We start from the raw sequence: 14,653 nt of genomic DNA on the forward strand, positions 1-14,653 counted from the left end.
CCAGTCCTATCGAAGACTGGCCACTGAGGCGCTCGCAGGCGCTTGCTACCACGTGGGTTCTAGGCTAGGCGCGCGCGCAGGGCAGCCGGTCCCGGGCGCTATGGCGGGCTCTAGCGCGTGCCGTCTCCGCGTGCTGGTGGACATGGACGGGGTGCTGGCTGACTTCGAGGGCGGAGCGCTGCGGGCTTTCCTCGCCCGCTACCCTGGAGAACCCCACGTGGAGCTGGCGGAACGCCGGGGCTTCTCAGTCCGGGACCAGTACCGCTGCCTGCGGGAGGACCTGGGGGTGAGAGGCTGGAGCTGGATCGAGGGCAGTGGGACTAGGCAGAAATGTTCCCTAGCATAGCGGGTGGGCAAAGGGGGTGCCCCAGCTGGCCGATGCGCTGCATTGCGTGGTGGGCCGGGGGCAGTGTGCCCTGGCTGGGCAGACGTGCTGCAGAGGGAGGGTGTTAATGCAGGGTAGGTATGTCACAGAGCAAGCTGGTATATGGATGATCAATGGCTACCTGGCAGCCAGTATCAAGCAGAGTGCCCCAAGGGTTGGTCCTGGGGCAGGTTTTGTTCAATAGCTTTATTAATAATCTGGAGGATGGCATGATTGCACCCTCAACAAGTTTGCAGTGGACATTAAACTGGGAGGAGTGGTAGACACACTGGAGGGTAGGGATAGGATACAGAGGGACCTAGACAAATTAGACAAGGGGTTCTCAAACTGGGGGTTGGGACCCTTGAGGGAGTTGGAAGGTTATTACATGGGGGGTTGCAAGCTGTCAACCTCCATCCCAAACCCTGCTTTGCCTCCAGCGTTTATAACAATGTTAAATTAAAAACACATTTTAATATATTTATAAGGGGGGGGTCACACTCAGAGGCTCACTATGTGAAAGGGGACACGAGTAAAAAAAAAAAGTTTGAGAGACACTGAATTAGAGAATTGGGCCTAAAAGAATCTGATGAGGTTAAACAAGGACAAGTGCAGAGTCCTGCACTTAGGACGGAAGAATCCCATGCACTGCTACAGACTAGAGACTGAGTGGCTAGGCAGCAGTCCTGCAAAAAAGGACCTAGGGGTTACAGTGGATGAGAAGCTGGATATGAGTCAACATTGTGCCCTGTTGCCAAGAAGGCTAACGGCATTTTGGGCTGTATAAGTAGGAGCATTGCTAGCAGATTGAGGGATGTGATTGTTCCCTTGTTTGGCATTGGTGAGGCCTAGGGTGACCAGATGTCCTGATATTAAAATATTTGTCCCACGTCCCGACTGCACATCAGGCGGGATGCCCTTTGTCCCGATATCAAGGACTGCTCACCATCACCACCAAAGCCCTGGGGCTGGTGTGGCAGCGCTTCCTGGGGCAGTTCCCGGCGGCACGCCCACCCGCTGGTAGGAGCCTGCAGTTCTGGTGGACCCCAGGCACAGGGGTGGAGGGGATCTCCACATGCTGCACCAGCTTCCTCCTGCCCAATCAGAGCTTGGGGGCAGGGCTTGCAGGCATCTGCAGTGGACAGAGAGCCCTCTGCCACCCCACCCGACCCTAGGAGCCAGAGGGACCTGCCAGATACTTTCTGGGAGCTGTCCCAGGAAAGCACTGCCTGGACTTCCCACCCCCACCCCGGCAGGTCCCTCTGGCTCTTAGGGTCAAGGCCCCGTGCGCGGCCGCCATCCTGGGAAGCGCAGCAAGCCAGCGTGGCTGCAAGCTAGGGGAGAAGTCTGGCCCAAAGAGGTGGTGCAGTGCCACTGGGGGAGCCGCCACATGGCTCTGGGTGGCTGGAGGGGGCCCTGGCACTGCCCCACCCCCAGACCACATAGCTCCACTCCCCACTCACCATGCAGACAGCTCCCTGCAGCGCACGGGCTCCGTTCAGTGTTGGATGCTGTGCACGTTGCCAGCGGGGTAAATAATCCCTGGCCCCTGCCACATCACCCCCACGTGGCTGCCCCACTTGGGCCACTGCCCGCCAGCAGCCGTGCCCCAATAAGGGCATTTGGCCAGGGATTGCAGCCTGCAGCGGCTGGAGGCAGGGAGGGCACCAAAGGGGGCATTTTCCCATGTCCCCCCCTGCCCCCCCCCGCTCGACTATCTCCTGCAGTGGGGGTGGGGTGGTTATAAAGCCAGGTGAGAGAGTCAGTGGCCACTTTCGGGTGAGTCTGCACCACAGTTTAAGTGTGGGGTTAGTGGGACTTGAGTCAGCTGAGCTGTGTTTAGGGAGCCCTGGGATTAGGGTGACCAAAGGTCCCAATATTAGAGGCTTTGTCTTATATAGGCAATTATTCCCCCCCCCCCCTTCCTCCCAAAAAAGTGTCCTGACTTTTTACACTTGCTATCTGGTCACCCTAGTGAGGCCTCATCTGGAGTACTGTGTCCAGTTTTGGGCCCCACACTACAAAGATGTGGAAAAATTTGAAAGAGTCCAGTGGAGGGCAACAAAAATGATTAGGGGGCTGGAGCACATTTATGAGAGGCTGAGGGAACTGGGATTATTTAGTCTGCAGAAGAGAAGAATGAGGGGGGATTTGATAGCTGCTTTCAACTACCTGAAAAGGGGTTCCAAAGAGGATGGAGCTCGGCTGTTCTCAGTGGTAGCAGATCACATAACAAGGAGCAATGGCCTCAAGTTGCAGTGGGAGAGGTCTAGGCTGAATATTAGGAAACTTTGTTTCACTAGGAGGGTGATGAAGCACTGGAATGGGTTACCTGGGGAGGTAATGGAACCTCCTTCCTTAGAGGATTTAAGGCTTGGCTTGACAAAGCCCTGGCTGGGATGATTTAGTTGGGGATTGGTCCTGCTTTGAGCAGGGGGTTGGACTAGATGACCTTCTGAGGTCCCGTCCAGCCCTGATATCCTAGGACAGTCTGATCTCAGTGGATCGGCTTTAGAGCAAGCCAAGAAGGAGCGCAGCGTGAGTGTCACTTGGAGCAACTGAGCATTTCTCTCCGCTTTAGTGGAAACTGAGAAATGTGCGGTTCCTAGAATACTGGTAAGGCAAAACGGAGGCTACCCCTTTCTTAGGTGTAGTACAGAGGATTGTTGAATGTTACCATTGTTAACTTTTATCGGTTCACAGTGAGCATGGCAGCCTCTTTCAAAGATGTGGTGGGGAACGAGCAGTCCTGTCTCCTTACTCAACCACAGCCAGTAAAAATATACTCCTGCTGAAACTCTGTCCCCATTAGCATCACCATTGTGTTCATTCACCCACTGGGACAACCTGTTATTGCTACACAGGAGCGGTAATGAAACCTTCCATCCAAGGATCTCTAAGCACTCTATAAAGGTCAACTGGGTCTCGCAACAGACCTGGGATTGGGTTACTGGGAAGAGGACTGCAGTACACACAGCAGCTACAAGAAACAGTGTATCAAAGCTGCAAATGAACCCAGATCTTTTAAGCTTCCAATAGCCTAAACTATTTGCCTTTGGTGGATTCCCCTAATGTCTGATACTGAATGAGAGTTGTGGCTGTGTGGCTTTTTTTTTTAAGTAAACATTAAAGAAGAATAAAACTACTAGGAATGTGAACTTGAAGCTTTGTTGTTTTTTTTTTACAGAGTATTTAATGCCCTCTACAAATAGTAAGAGGAGTGCTGGACCAAGTCACATCAGATACCTTCCCTGAGACATCCACTGTTTCTATTTTTAAAGTCCCAAATGGGATAGAAAACCACCCATGCCTGTAACTGACAGCTGAAAGACCATTATTTATGTTCCTCTTTTTCTCTGTCACCAGAACTAGGTACTTGAATCACTCAATCCAGTCTGATTTTCATAGGTTTAATCTGATCAGGCTATTCACTTGCTTGTAGTTAGTGGCTGTTTTTATACTAGGAACTTTTTGGCATCTTCATTGTCCTCTACATTAAGTAAATAGGACCCCAACCCAATTGAAATGAAAATAGTTTATTCTCTGAGTGAATCTGACCCTGGTATCCAGATGCTTTGGGGCAAACATTTTCCTTCTAGTAGGCTGTGCTCTTGTCTATGTTGCTAGTCTATACATTATTATGTGGTGAGTCTGTAATCCACCTCATGGTGGCAAGGTGGATTTTGGCCTCTTTGTGGGTTTGTCAGAGCCTATTACTGATCCATACCCATACTGCCCACCCCCCAAAAAACTCAGGAGTGACAGTGGGATACAGAGTCAGCACCTCTAGATCACTGGTTTGAATCCATCTGAGGTCAGGATGAAAGAAAGCTGTTACCATCTGATAACTGTTAATTTTCATTGTGGTTATTCTCAAAATGTGCTAGGTGCTGTACATGTGTGTGAGAGGGTACCGTGTCTTCATATGTGTCTGTATGGCACCTGGCAGGTTAAGATTTAATCATGACTGGGGGCTCTGTCTGTTAGCCTGATTTAAATTATGTGATAACAGGTATGTGTCTTAGTTCCATATTTAAATAATTCACTCTGCCCCTTTACTAAATCCCATTTAGTACTTTTTGGTGTTTAAATGTCGTTGTTTGGTGTTTTAATCCTTGCCTAATCAATAGGTATTTTATTAATTGTCCATTTGTGCTGAACTTTAACCATTGCCTACTTCCAAGTTTTAGTTTTTAATTCCTGTTTTAATATTAAGTGTTGCTTCCTTTCTATTTATGGTCATAATTTAAGATGACCTAATTTCACTTGTAAATGCTCTGGTTTTTAACTTATTGGTGTTTAACTCCTTTCTCTTTGCTTTACTTGACTGCCAAGTTGTCTGTGTGAAACTATCTGGGTTCTGCTTCCCAACTCACAGGTGTTCACACTACAACACCTGGATCATAGCTTAGCCAGATTCAATAAAAGGATTTGACGTCTGCAGGCATAACAAGAATACCGAGAGTTGTAATAAGTATTTTAAAAAAATAACAACTCAACAAACAACAACTTGGGGCAGCCAGGGCCACCCAGAGAAGGGGGCAGTTTGTGGCGGGCCCCCAAACTGAGTTGTATTGTGACGTGGCGCAATATCATTCACTAAAATTTGGTGATGGAGCTGCCGGACCACACCTGAGCAGCTGAGCTGCTGGTGCAGAGTGAGTGCAATACAGGCTAGCTCTCCAGTCGTGGCGGTGCAAGTGACATGACAGGCTAGCCACTCCAAGTACAATCCTGTGTAAAACCCTAGGCATGTACTTGGGGCAGCTAGCCTGTCCCAGCACTGATGCCACCATAGCTACTATTTTTAGAATGCTAGCTCAATCAGAACTGGTGCATGTGTGTCTCCTGGACCTGGAAATTACACCCCAAGCTCCCATGTAGACATACCGGAAGTATGAGTGGGAGCTTAGACCCCAGAGTGTATTCAATCCTTTAGGCTATTGTGATTGCTGAGAGGGTGAAGAGTTGTGGTGGGTTTTGTGATGTGAGTAGCGTTCTGCTACAACCAGCACCAAGACTCCTCAAGTGATTTCACACAGATCATGGACCAACCACCCAGTGGAAACTTTTTTTTTTTTAATGGATTTGAGTTGAATGCAGACCAGTTATGTCCAACTAAAAAGTGGATGAATGACACTTCTAATTTTGTTTGCTGTGTTTAGAATGAGGGGAAAGCGCATAACTAAATGTATGGAGGGCAACACTCCACCTCAGGGAGTGTAGTTTCTTAATAGGGGACAAAGGTGCTTCTGAACCATATAGCAAATCCTACAGTACAGCAGTATTAACTCACCTTTTCTGTGCCCTTGTCTCACTTCAGGCCCTTGCTACCCTTAAGGGAGTCTCCTCTGAAAGTGAACTTTCTCCTGGCTTATGATCACTCTCTTAAACCTTGCCTGGGTGTAGGTCAAAACCTTCCTGTTCCTTCTAAAGGTCTGGTTTCCATCAGCTTCAAAATGTCTTTGTCACGTTATTCCACCTCCTCCCCACGTCATCTCAGTTTGGGTAGCTGCATCAAAACACTGCCTCTTGCTCCGATTGCTGAGGAATGAGCAGTAATCCCCCGCCACCCCTGAAAACTGTCAGTTGTGGAGCTGCCTAGGAGTGTCCTGTTTGTGGCAGGGGAAGGAGAGCTGGAGCAGAAGCAGATAAACTCTTTTATTATTACAAGCAGGCTCATCCCTGTGTCTGGAACACAGGCACCAGGACCGAGGGGTACCTCCCATTCTAATGGGCTGTGGGGTTCAGTGGAGTCCCCCCATGCAAATGAGGGCTGCTGTTAGGGGCGGCTCTATGTATTTTGTCGCCCCAAGCACGGCAGTCAGGCGGCTTTCGGTGGCACACCTGCGGGAGGTCCGCCGGTCCCACACCTTCGGTGTACCCACCGCCGAATCCATGGGACCGGCAGACCTCCCGCAGGCATGCTGCCTAAGGCAGCCTGACTGCTGCTCTCACGGCGACTGGCAGGCTGCCCCCTGCACCTTGCTGCCCCAGGCACGAGCTTGCTGCGCTGGTGCCTGGAGCCACCCCTGGCTGCTGTAACTTGTTCCTCTGCTTCAATGGGCAGCGGAGCAGAATCACCAGGGTGCTGGTTGTCCTGGCTGGGACCTTCATTCGTGCCCCCTCCCTGCCTCCATTCTGTTCCAGAACAGTCCCTGCTCCTGTGGCTGCTGGTGATGGCTTTGCACCTGGTGTAAGGTTCTCTGAGCCAGGTGTTTTCCAGAGCAGCCTTCTACCTGCCTTGCAACACTTCTGTTCTCCAGCCAACTAGCCAGCAAAAAGGGGCCAGAGCACAGTGATGATTCTGTCCCTTATTTACTTCCAGAAACAGACAAGAAGAGTCAGTCCTGTTATTTATTAGAGCAGCAGCATGGTCTCAACTATGCATGAGACGAGGAACCAGACTGAGAGCCAGTTCTGCCATTCGCATGACCATGGACAAGTGCTTTTAACCCCCATTTCTCTATCTGTAACAGTCAGGCTAAAATCTACTCACAGGGGCAATGAGGATTAAGGACCACAAAATGCCCTGTATTACTGAAATGTCTTTGTAGCAGCAAGTCACAGGAGGAGGCTGCATTATATTAAAAATCACATTTATTGTTCTGCCTGGTCCTTTTCAGCCTCTAAAATCAGGCCCTTGGCTACAGGTATATGAAACAAACTGTCAGTGACAAGCCTGGGTTCAGCAGAAGGCATCATCTCTGTTGCCTTTCAAAATACAAGTAAATAAGCTTTGAATTTCCTCGCTTTGGTCATTTTGCCACTAACTTAGACATCTTAAAACAGAATTTGCACTGATGTTATCACTGTGGGGAAGCTGTCACACTGAAGCCAGAATCTGCTCTTAGACATTTTAATCATGTTGCTCGAGGCCTTAGAGCGCACATATACAACAGCATGGAGAGCAACACAACAAACCTCCCTCCAGTATGCTGGCAGGATCAACTGTAAAGCATGAGGACAACGGAGTCTCCGTGTCCCAGTCTGTCCTTAGCTCCTCTGCTGAGGGTGCCAATTATCATGCTGTGGTGTTTTGGGGTGTTCATTTGGTGGCATGTTTGTTGGTTTTTGTAATGAGGTGTATATATATATCTACTGGGAACTGGAATGAGATCCAACAACTCACTTCACACAGGCCACCAGATGGTGGTAACTTCCAGTCCTTACCTGCCTGGCCTGGATTTGTCCTGGCAACCAGTGGGTGAGACTGTGACCCATTACTAATTATCTCAGCCACTTGGTTTCCCTTTGAAATGTGGACAAAATAGGTCCTTTTGACCCCAGGGTAAGTTTAATAGCTATTATGCAGAAAGCTACAATAAAAAAGATTGCTCATTCTCCTCCTCTCTCTTCCAGGCTAAGGTAGCCAGTGTCTATGAGTCACCTGGCTTCTTTCTGGGGTTGGAGCCGATTCCAGGAGCCATTGAAGCCATGCAGGAAATGATCCATATGCAGGAGTAAGTACACTTTGCAGTACACAGCTTTTTTCTATTCTCCATGTTTGATGACTACTAATCAGGGCTGTTTCTTTTTAGCACTCAAGTTTTTATTTGCACAAGCCCCCTGCTGAAGTATGAGCACTGCATCCTGGAGAAGGTTGGAGCTGTCCCCCTACCCTTGCTTTAAGACTGCTATTGCAGAATCCAGCCCCTTTCAACTGTTAGTACGTGCCCAAGTACCATACCAATGTGTGGAAAGCCAAGCTGCAGCCTCTGAAGTCTGCAGGACCCAGCATGCAAAAATACTCCGAGTGGCAGCTTTTCAGACTGAGAGGAAGTATTAAAGGCCAGTAGTAGTACTGTGTCATGCCTTTTGCAAGGCATCTGAGTCTTACGCAATAGAAGCCAGAATATAATACTTAAAAACCCAACCAGACAGACAGACAAACAACTTTTGGCAACTCATACCCACAGTAACAAGAAATGGCATGGGAAGGGTGGGGGAGGGTAAAGGAACAGATGCAATGTGGTCAAGTAGACGCTGGCTTGACTCACTACATAGTCCAGAGGCAACCAAGGGGTGTCTGATGCACTGCACTGGGAAGGGACTGCATGCCAGAGGCTCCTGTGAGAAAATCCTGACTAAATCAAGAGATGATCACTACCAGGCAGGAATGCAGGGAGAGAGGGGTTATTATTCAAGTACTTTGGGGTTAGATAATGAAGGGCCTGGTATATGCCATAGGTTGACTCTCCTCTCATGCTGCTTTACACCAGTGTAACTTCCTGGTACCCAGTGCAGTCATGAGCGAAGGGCATTGAAAGTACAGTTCACATAAGTCCTTTAGGTGTCCTGCACCACGGCCCAGTTGCAGGGTTCATAACACTCCTAGAAGAGATTTGGGCCTGTAGCATGAGATCACTATTCTATAAATAGTCAAACTTGTGCTAAGTAAAATTCTTCTAATGCTCTACTTCCTCCCCTAACAGTACAGCTGGGTGGAAAAACACTTGGGTCCTGAGTTTGTGGAGCGACTGATTCTGACCCGGGATAAAACAGTTGTGTCAGCTGACCTCCTTTTTGATGACAAAGACACCATTAAAGGTTTGGGGAACTTGAGGTGGCGATTTCACAGCTGTTGATTTACTGTTGTTTGGGGAAAAGAACAACTAACTTCAGCTTTCCATTGTGGCTCTTCTCAGGTGCGGAGCCTAAGCCGAACTGGGAACACATCTTGTTCACTTGCTGCCATAACAAGCATCTAGAGCTTCAGACCCCACGTAGGCGGCTGCAGTCGTGGGCCGATGACTGGAGGGGGATACTGGAAAGCAAACGCAGAAGTGATGTGGAAGAAGAATGCTATGCTAGTCTCGTTGCCAATGGAAACGGACAGGTTGGGAACTGGCAACGAAATCCCATTTAAAGGAAGCGCACCGACCTGGGTAGTGGCAGGTTTAAGGGCCAAAGATACAAAGCTTATTTTTTAAGATATGTAACTTCTTTAGACTATTTGGAGGGAGAAACTCGACAAGAGATGAGCAGCTGCTTATAGCATGTTTTGGGTGGGCAGGAAGGGAGGATGAAGAAATTAGAAAGAGGAAGCAGGGCTGTAAAACTCCATGAAAGCACTCTGCCCCATTCAGTCATGCAGAACACGAAGCTGTAAGTATGAGGGACACAGTCACATTAGGAAAGGAAATCTTGTTTTCAACAGTTTAACCATTTTAATAATCTCGCATACTAAACCAGCTTGGCTGTTTAGCACCCTTCCACTTTTCCCCCTGCTTGGCGCATAATGAAAGTAGATAGTTTCACTTCCTGGTTCTCTTGCATTAATGTGAGCTGCTAAGGTTTGGGTTGCAAATGCTGTACTCAGTGAATGTCTGATCCAGAATTGTCTACACTTAATGTTTTATTCAGAGTAAGTTATACAAAAGCTACTACAAGACCGGTTGTCCTTCTGTGCTGCAGTCTGCTGTTAGTATTCCTTTTTAAATCTTAATCTGCATCTTTCCCACCAGCTATGTTGTGGTGAATACATTATTCCTATTGATATTTAACATCAGAAGAGCTAATTTACTGGCCAGGTGGCTGTGGTATGAGGATGCTGGCTCATACTTAGTCCTGAGGTATGTGATCAGACTGCAAATTGTAAGGGGAAGAAGGTGCATTCTTTCCTACTGAGAAATAGACACTTATTTAAACATATTTCAAAGCTATAATTGAGAAGACAGGCAGCAATAGCTGCAGCTAGGGCAAAGGTGATGCAAAAGAATTGTGTTGGGTTTACGTTACCTGACACCCACGCTGGAAATGGTAACATCAGAAATGGTTATTTGGATGATGGTTCAGGAGTCGCTTGTCCTGCTCTCTAACAGCCATAATTTGTTTTGTAGCAGTTTAGTTGCTAATCCTGTCTTCTGGACCCATGTCCCCGCTCCCCACCTGCCCCCTTCAAACTGAGGCAGAATTTTGGGAATGTCTTTCACTAGTTTCTGGTTTCACCAGCCTCTTGACCTATCCTGCAGGTGGAGGGGGCTCTAAAGATGGAGTCAAGAATATTTCTTCTCATGCAATAATAATCTTAAACTACTCCATCTGCTCTGCATAACATCAGTCCTTTGGGAGCGGGATCCCTACAGCTGTATGTTTGCTCAGGTTCCTGGCTTCCTCCACCTGCACAGGAGAGCAGTAATCCTCAAGGAAGACCCTTGCTAGGTTGCTTAGCCTCCTGTTAGCTGAGAGGGAGAAACGTAGCATGCACTCCACCACCGGGAGCGCTGTGGTCTGTTGGCGAGACTGTGGTGTGGTCAAGTACATCAGAGTAGTCACTGCTGACATCACTGTCTCCTCATTTGAGCTGGATAAGCAGTTTATTACAGGTGCCACTCCATCTGCCTCCAAAATATAGTCCTTGTTTGTTTTATCCAGACAGAGATTACAAAGACCACCTGAAATAGAAAGGAGAGGGAGTGTGGCACCAGCTACTACCACCTTAGATCACCCTCTTAACACCTAACTAACTCCCTCTTGAGGTTCAAGTGGCATTGCTGCAACCAGGATCCTCAACTCTTTCTTAGGGCTTGTCTACACAGTAACTAAGATCCAAATAAATGATCGTTGCCATTCATGCCTTTAGTTAGTTCAGAGCAAGTCTAACACAGATAGTTTGCTTTAAAAACAAAAACAACCTACTTAAGTTATATCACAACAGGATGCTCTTGTGAACTAAGTGTGTCCATACATAGACTTGCACTGAACTAACTACAGGTGTGAATTCCACCCAATTTAATGTGCTCATTACTGGTATATAAAAGTACATATTATACTAGAAACAAAATACTGGTTTGGACTTCAGTGAGACCTTTGTCCCCACATAGAATGAATTGGCCACAATATTTTTTTATAGTAGTTGGAAAACTCTGTTCCACCCTGCTCTCGGACTAAATTTATTCTCAAAAGTCTGTCCTTCCTTCCTCATGGTGATTTTTCAACCAAAGCACTCATTCCCTTATATGATGTTAGGGGGCGCTATGCTCTTAGAGTAACGTCTTTCACAGGAGCTTAAACAAACACAGAACTTGTCATTTAAAAATCCTCTGGTAAATTTTTCAAGAGTGGGGTTAAAAGATTTGATTTTCTGTTAAGGAGGTGCCTTATTTCATCTCTGAGGTGGCTATAATCCAGGAAAGAGTGACAGATTCCTAGAAATAGCTTCTGTACTGCACAGGGGCTATAGTGAGACTTTAGTTAGTTTTGAGAGGTGCTACTAGAAGTAGCATGGCATTATTAATACTAATTAAGATATTGTAAATATGATTTCTATTACTTGGTGCAAATACTAATATGTATCCAGTACTAACAGTACTTTGTCCTTAGGGTGCAGCCATACTAGCAACATTTGATCGATAACATCCCTAGTGCAGCTCTGCCAGTGGAAGCTGTAGTAAGTACACACTGCTATGTGTATTCAACCATCATATCATCTAACCCTGCTAACCATTCAGGATTTGAATTTGGCATGTCTGGCTTCCAGTTTGTATTGAATCTGTGCTGACTGGCTCTAATGGGATTCCTCAGAAGACTTCATTATATGATTTAGAACAGGTCCTTTTAGAGGAATTACTGTCGACAATAATCGTAGTAACACAATACTGGACTTGCTCATGCTCTGTGGCAAAACCTTACTTGTTCTCAATGACTGTATCATTACAGTAGGGATGTGGGTTAAAAATTACAATTAAACTAGGTTTTTTGTTCCAATATTCAGGGTTTTACTGAGTCTTAGAAAGTAAGTTTGTTTATTTTTCAGCACTGCAGCATATTAGTGGAGTGAAGGGGAGACTTGTCTTAATGTGAAATAATTCACTTCAAGCCCCTAGCTTGATCTCTCTCACCTGTTCCAGCTATTCTATTCTATATATGTTTTTATACTGCCCTCATCACCGTAGTATCTGAGGGCCTTCCAGTATTGCATTAAGCAGTTTGATCAACATCTGCCACAGATGGTTTGTCATATGTGGTTGATCCTCTCTCCCAAATTCAAGTGACTACAGAATCAAAGCAATGAGGCAAGCATCTCCTGACCCATCAGTATCCAACCAGTGCTTGGAACTACTATTGTTCATTTTACACATAGTTTTAAATCCACTCCTTACCAATTGCAAACTCCACAAGGATCTCATTATCCTCTGTGAGCATATCCAGGAACAGGTCAAGGACTTGAAGCTGTCGGAGATATTCATAGTTCTTGGGGTCATAGGCGAAGTTGGCTAGATTAGCCAGTATTTGCTTCTTGGCTTCTGCAATATATAAGCAGCATTTACGTGAAGAAAGCAGCAGCTGAAATGGGCTGGGCTGTCTAATTCCTGAAGGAAAAAAATCAACCAGCAACTGATGAGCCAGTTATGATCCTGACATTTGGAATATACCTTAATAAAAGGAAAAAAAAATAAGCTCACCTGGACTCTCTGTTATCTGGAACTCGGTGACCAGCGCTTGTAAGTATTCAAGCCGCCCCAGTTCCAGCAGATCTCGCTGCTTTTGGGACATGGTGCTAAAGAGAGAAAATTAAGTTTTTTTTCAGTGAATGGCCTGTTTCACTGCAAGGTTAATAAAAACATTCTAACAAGTGTAGAATATTCAACTGATTTTCTTTTCCCTCCCTTCAGACTCACTGAGGGAACTAAAACTGGCAGTATTACAAGCTCAGGCCTTGTCCATGTTTTGGATCAGAACCATGCTAGCTACAATGGGGTTTAAACATGCCTTATCTGCACTGAGAATCATTGACAATTGTCCCATGTTTGGTCTAGCATTGGTACAGGCCCATTAGTGATATCATAGACTACCCATGAGCGTTTTTACTGTAGTGTCTTCTGAGTAGGGCTAGATGAATGCTGGTAAAAACCCGTGCTCCTCACGTGCACTAGTTTCCATCATTGCAAACTTTGGTGGATTTGTTACGTTGATTTTCCTAGAGTAGATGAGGCCACTTTGAATGGGGCGGAAGCGCCCTCTATGCTTAAAATGTACTATTGCCAATCCCAAACATTCAAAAATGGAGAGTCAAGATGCACAAAATAATGAGATTGCAAATCTGGTGGTTTTTAAACCAAAGAAAATAATACATTTTTGTTTCTTTCTATTTGGCTGGAGGTTTCTGAACCTTTAGGCTGCACTGGATCACATTTTCGTGCTTTTCTCCACAACAAGGGCTAGAACCTGACCTTTTTTTTTAAATGAAAGATTCTCACACAGTCACAGGACTCCAGGAGCTGGGGCTTTAAGAACCTTCAACTCCAGCGATTGTCAGCGAGCGTCTTGCAATCAGAAGAGCTAGCAACACTGCGAGTGGCCCAGGTTACCACCCAGGTGCCTCCTGCCCGGGTTACATCAGGACTGTCCCGCTTTACAATCCAGCTCGGGGCTTACACCGTCTCCGGCGCTGTCCCAGGCGCTGCGCCGAGGACGCCAGCAGTGGGGGGTCGGGACCTGTGGGGCGCAGCTCTCAGCGCGGCAGGGGCCCACGTGCGCAGGGCACAGGCTGGGCGGGCAGGGACGCGGAATGGGACCTGCTACGCCGCTACCCAGGCCCCCTGCCCTCCCGTCACGCGCAGCGCTCCCCGCAGCGTCACTAACCGCTCTCAGCACCACACGGCGCACAGACGCGGTGACCCAGGGAGCAGGGCGGAAATGACGTAAGGGCAAGCCTGAAAGAAGGGCGGATGTGACGTTGGTGGAGGGCGGGAGGCCTCGAGGCCCGTAACGGTGTCTCGCTGCGACCCGCCATGGTGGGGCGTATGTCGGCGCGGAAGCGGCTGGCAAAGCCCCTCCTCTTCGGCAGTATCCTGTGTGCGTTGGCCACCGCCTTCGTGTACAGGTGCGGGGAGGAGGGACTTGGCCGGCAGAGAGCGGAGGGGAAGTGCTGGGGGGCTCAGTGGGGGGGGGCACTGAAGGCCTTGGCTGGTAGGGATTGCGGGGGGCAGATGTGTGGGGGCCACTGGGGGAGTTGCCCGGCAGGGATTTGGGGGGGTAGGTGTTGATAGGCACTGGAGGCCTTGGCCAGCAGGGATTTGGGGGGCAGGTGAGGGGGGGCACTGGAGGCCTTGGCTGGTAGGGATTGGGGGGGGCAGATGTGTGTGGGCCACTGGGGGAGTTGCCTGGCAGGGATTTGGGGGGGAGGTGTTGATGGACACTGGAGGCCTTAGCCAGCGGGGATTTGGGGGGCAGGTGTGTGGGGGCACTGGAGGTCTTAGCTGGCAGGGATTGAGGGGGCAGTGGGGGCCTTGGCCGGTGGGGATTGCGGGAAACTCAGCTGGGTGGGGAATGCTGGGGGGCCTT

The 14,653-nt window shown here is 48.1% G+C and overlaps 2 protein-coding genes across 4 annotated transcripts; one reads left to right on the plus strand and one right to left on the minus strand.

The window, feature by feature from the left end:
- The first annotated feature begins 85 nt into the window (after window positions 1-85).
- On the plus strand, window positions 86-9,830 carry NT5C (5', 3'-nucleotidase, cytosolic). Its single transcript, XM_032792968.2, has 5 exons — window positions 86-286; window positions 7,727-7,827; window positions 7,906-7,966; window positions 8,800-8,914; window positions 9,013-9,830. The coding sequence occupies exons 1-5, from the start codon at window positions 101-103 to the stop codon at window positions 9,231-9,233; spliced, it is 684 nt and encodes a 227-aa protein (XP_032648859.2). The 5' UTR covers window positions 86-100; the 3' UTR covers window positions 9,234-9,830.
- On the minus strand, window positions 9,705-14,016 carry ARMC7 (armadillo repeat containing 7). Of its 3 annotated transcripts, none has more exons than XM_075071802.1 (4): window positions 13,952-14,016; window positions 12,772-12,866; window positions 12,469-12,612; window positions 9,705-10,761 (listed from the first exon to the last, which is right to left on the minus strand). In XM_075071802.1, the coding sequence occupies exons 2-4, from the start codon at window positions 12,860-12,862 to the stop codon at window positions 10,424-10,426; spliced, it is 573 nt and encodes a 190-aa protein (XP_074927903.1). In that variant the 5' UTR covers window positions 12,863-12,866; window positions 13,952-14,016; the 3' UTR covers window positions 9,705-10,423. The 3 variants fall into 3 exon arrangements, with proteins under 3 accessions (XP_074927903.1, XP_074927904.1, XP_074927902.1); XM_075071803.1 differs by lacking the exon at window positions 13,952-14,016 and adding an exon at window positions 13,747-13,945; XM_075071801.1 differs by lacking the exon at window positions 13,952-14,016 and adding an exon at window positions 13,540-13,945.
- Between the last annotated feature and the right edge of the window lie 637 nt (window positions 14,017-14,653).

Source organism: Chelonoidis abingdonii, chromosome 13, assembly GCF_003597395.2.
Source record: "Chelonoidis abingdonii isolate Lonesome George chromosome 13, CheloAbing_2.0, whole genome shotgun sequence".
Lineage (NCBI taxonomy): Eukaryota > Metazoa > Chordata > Testudines > Testudinidae > Chelonoidis > Chelonoidis abingdonii.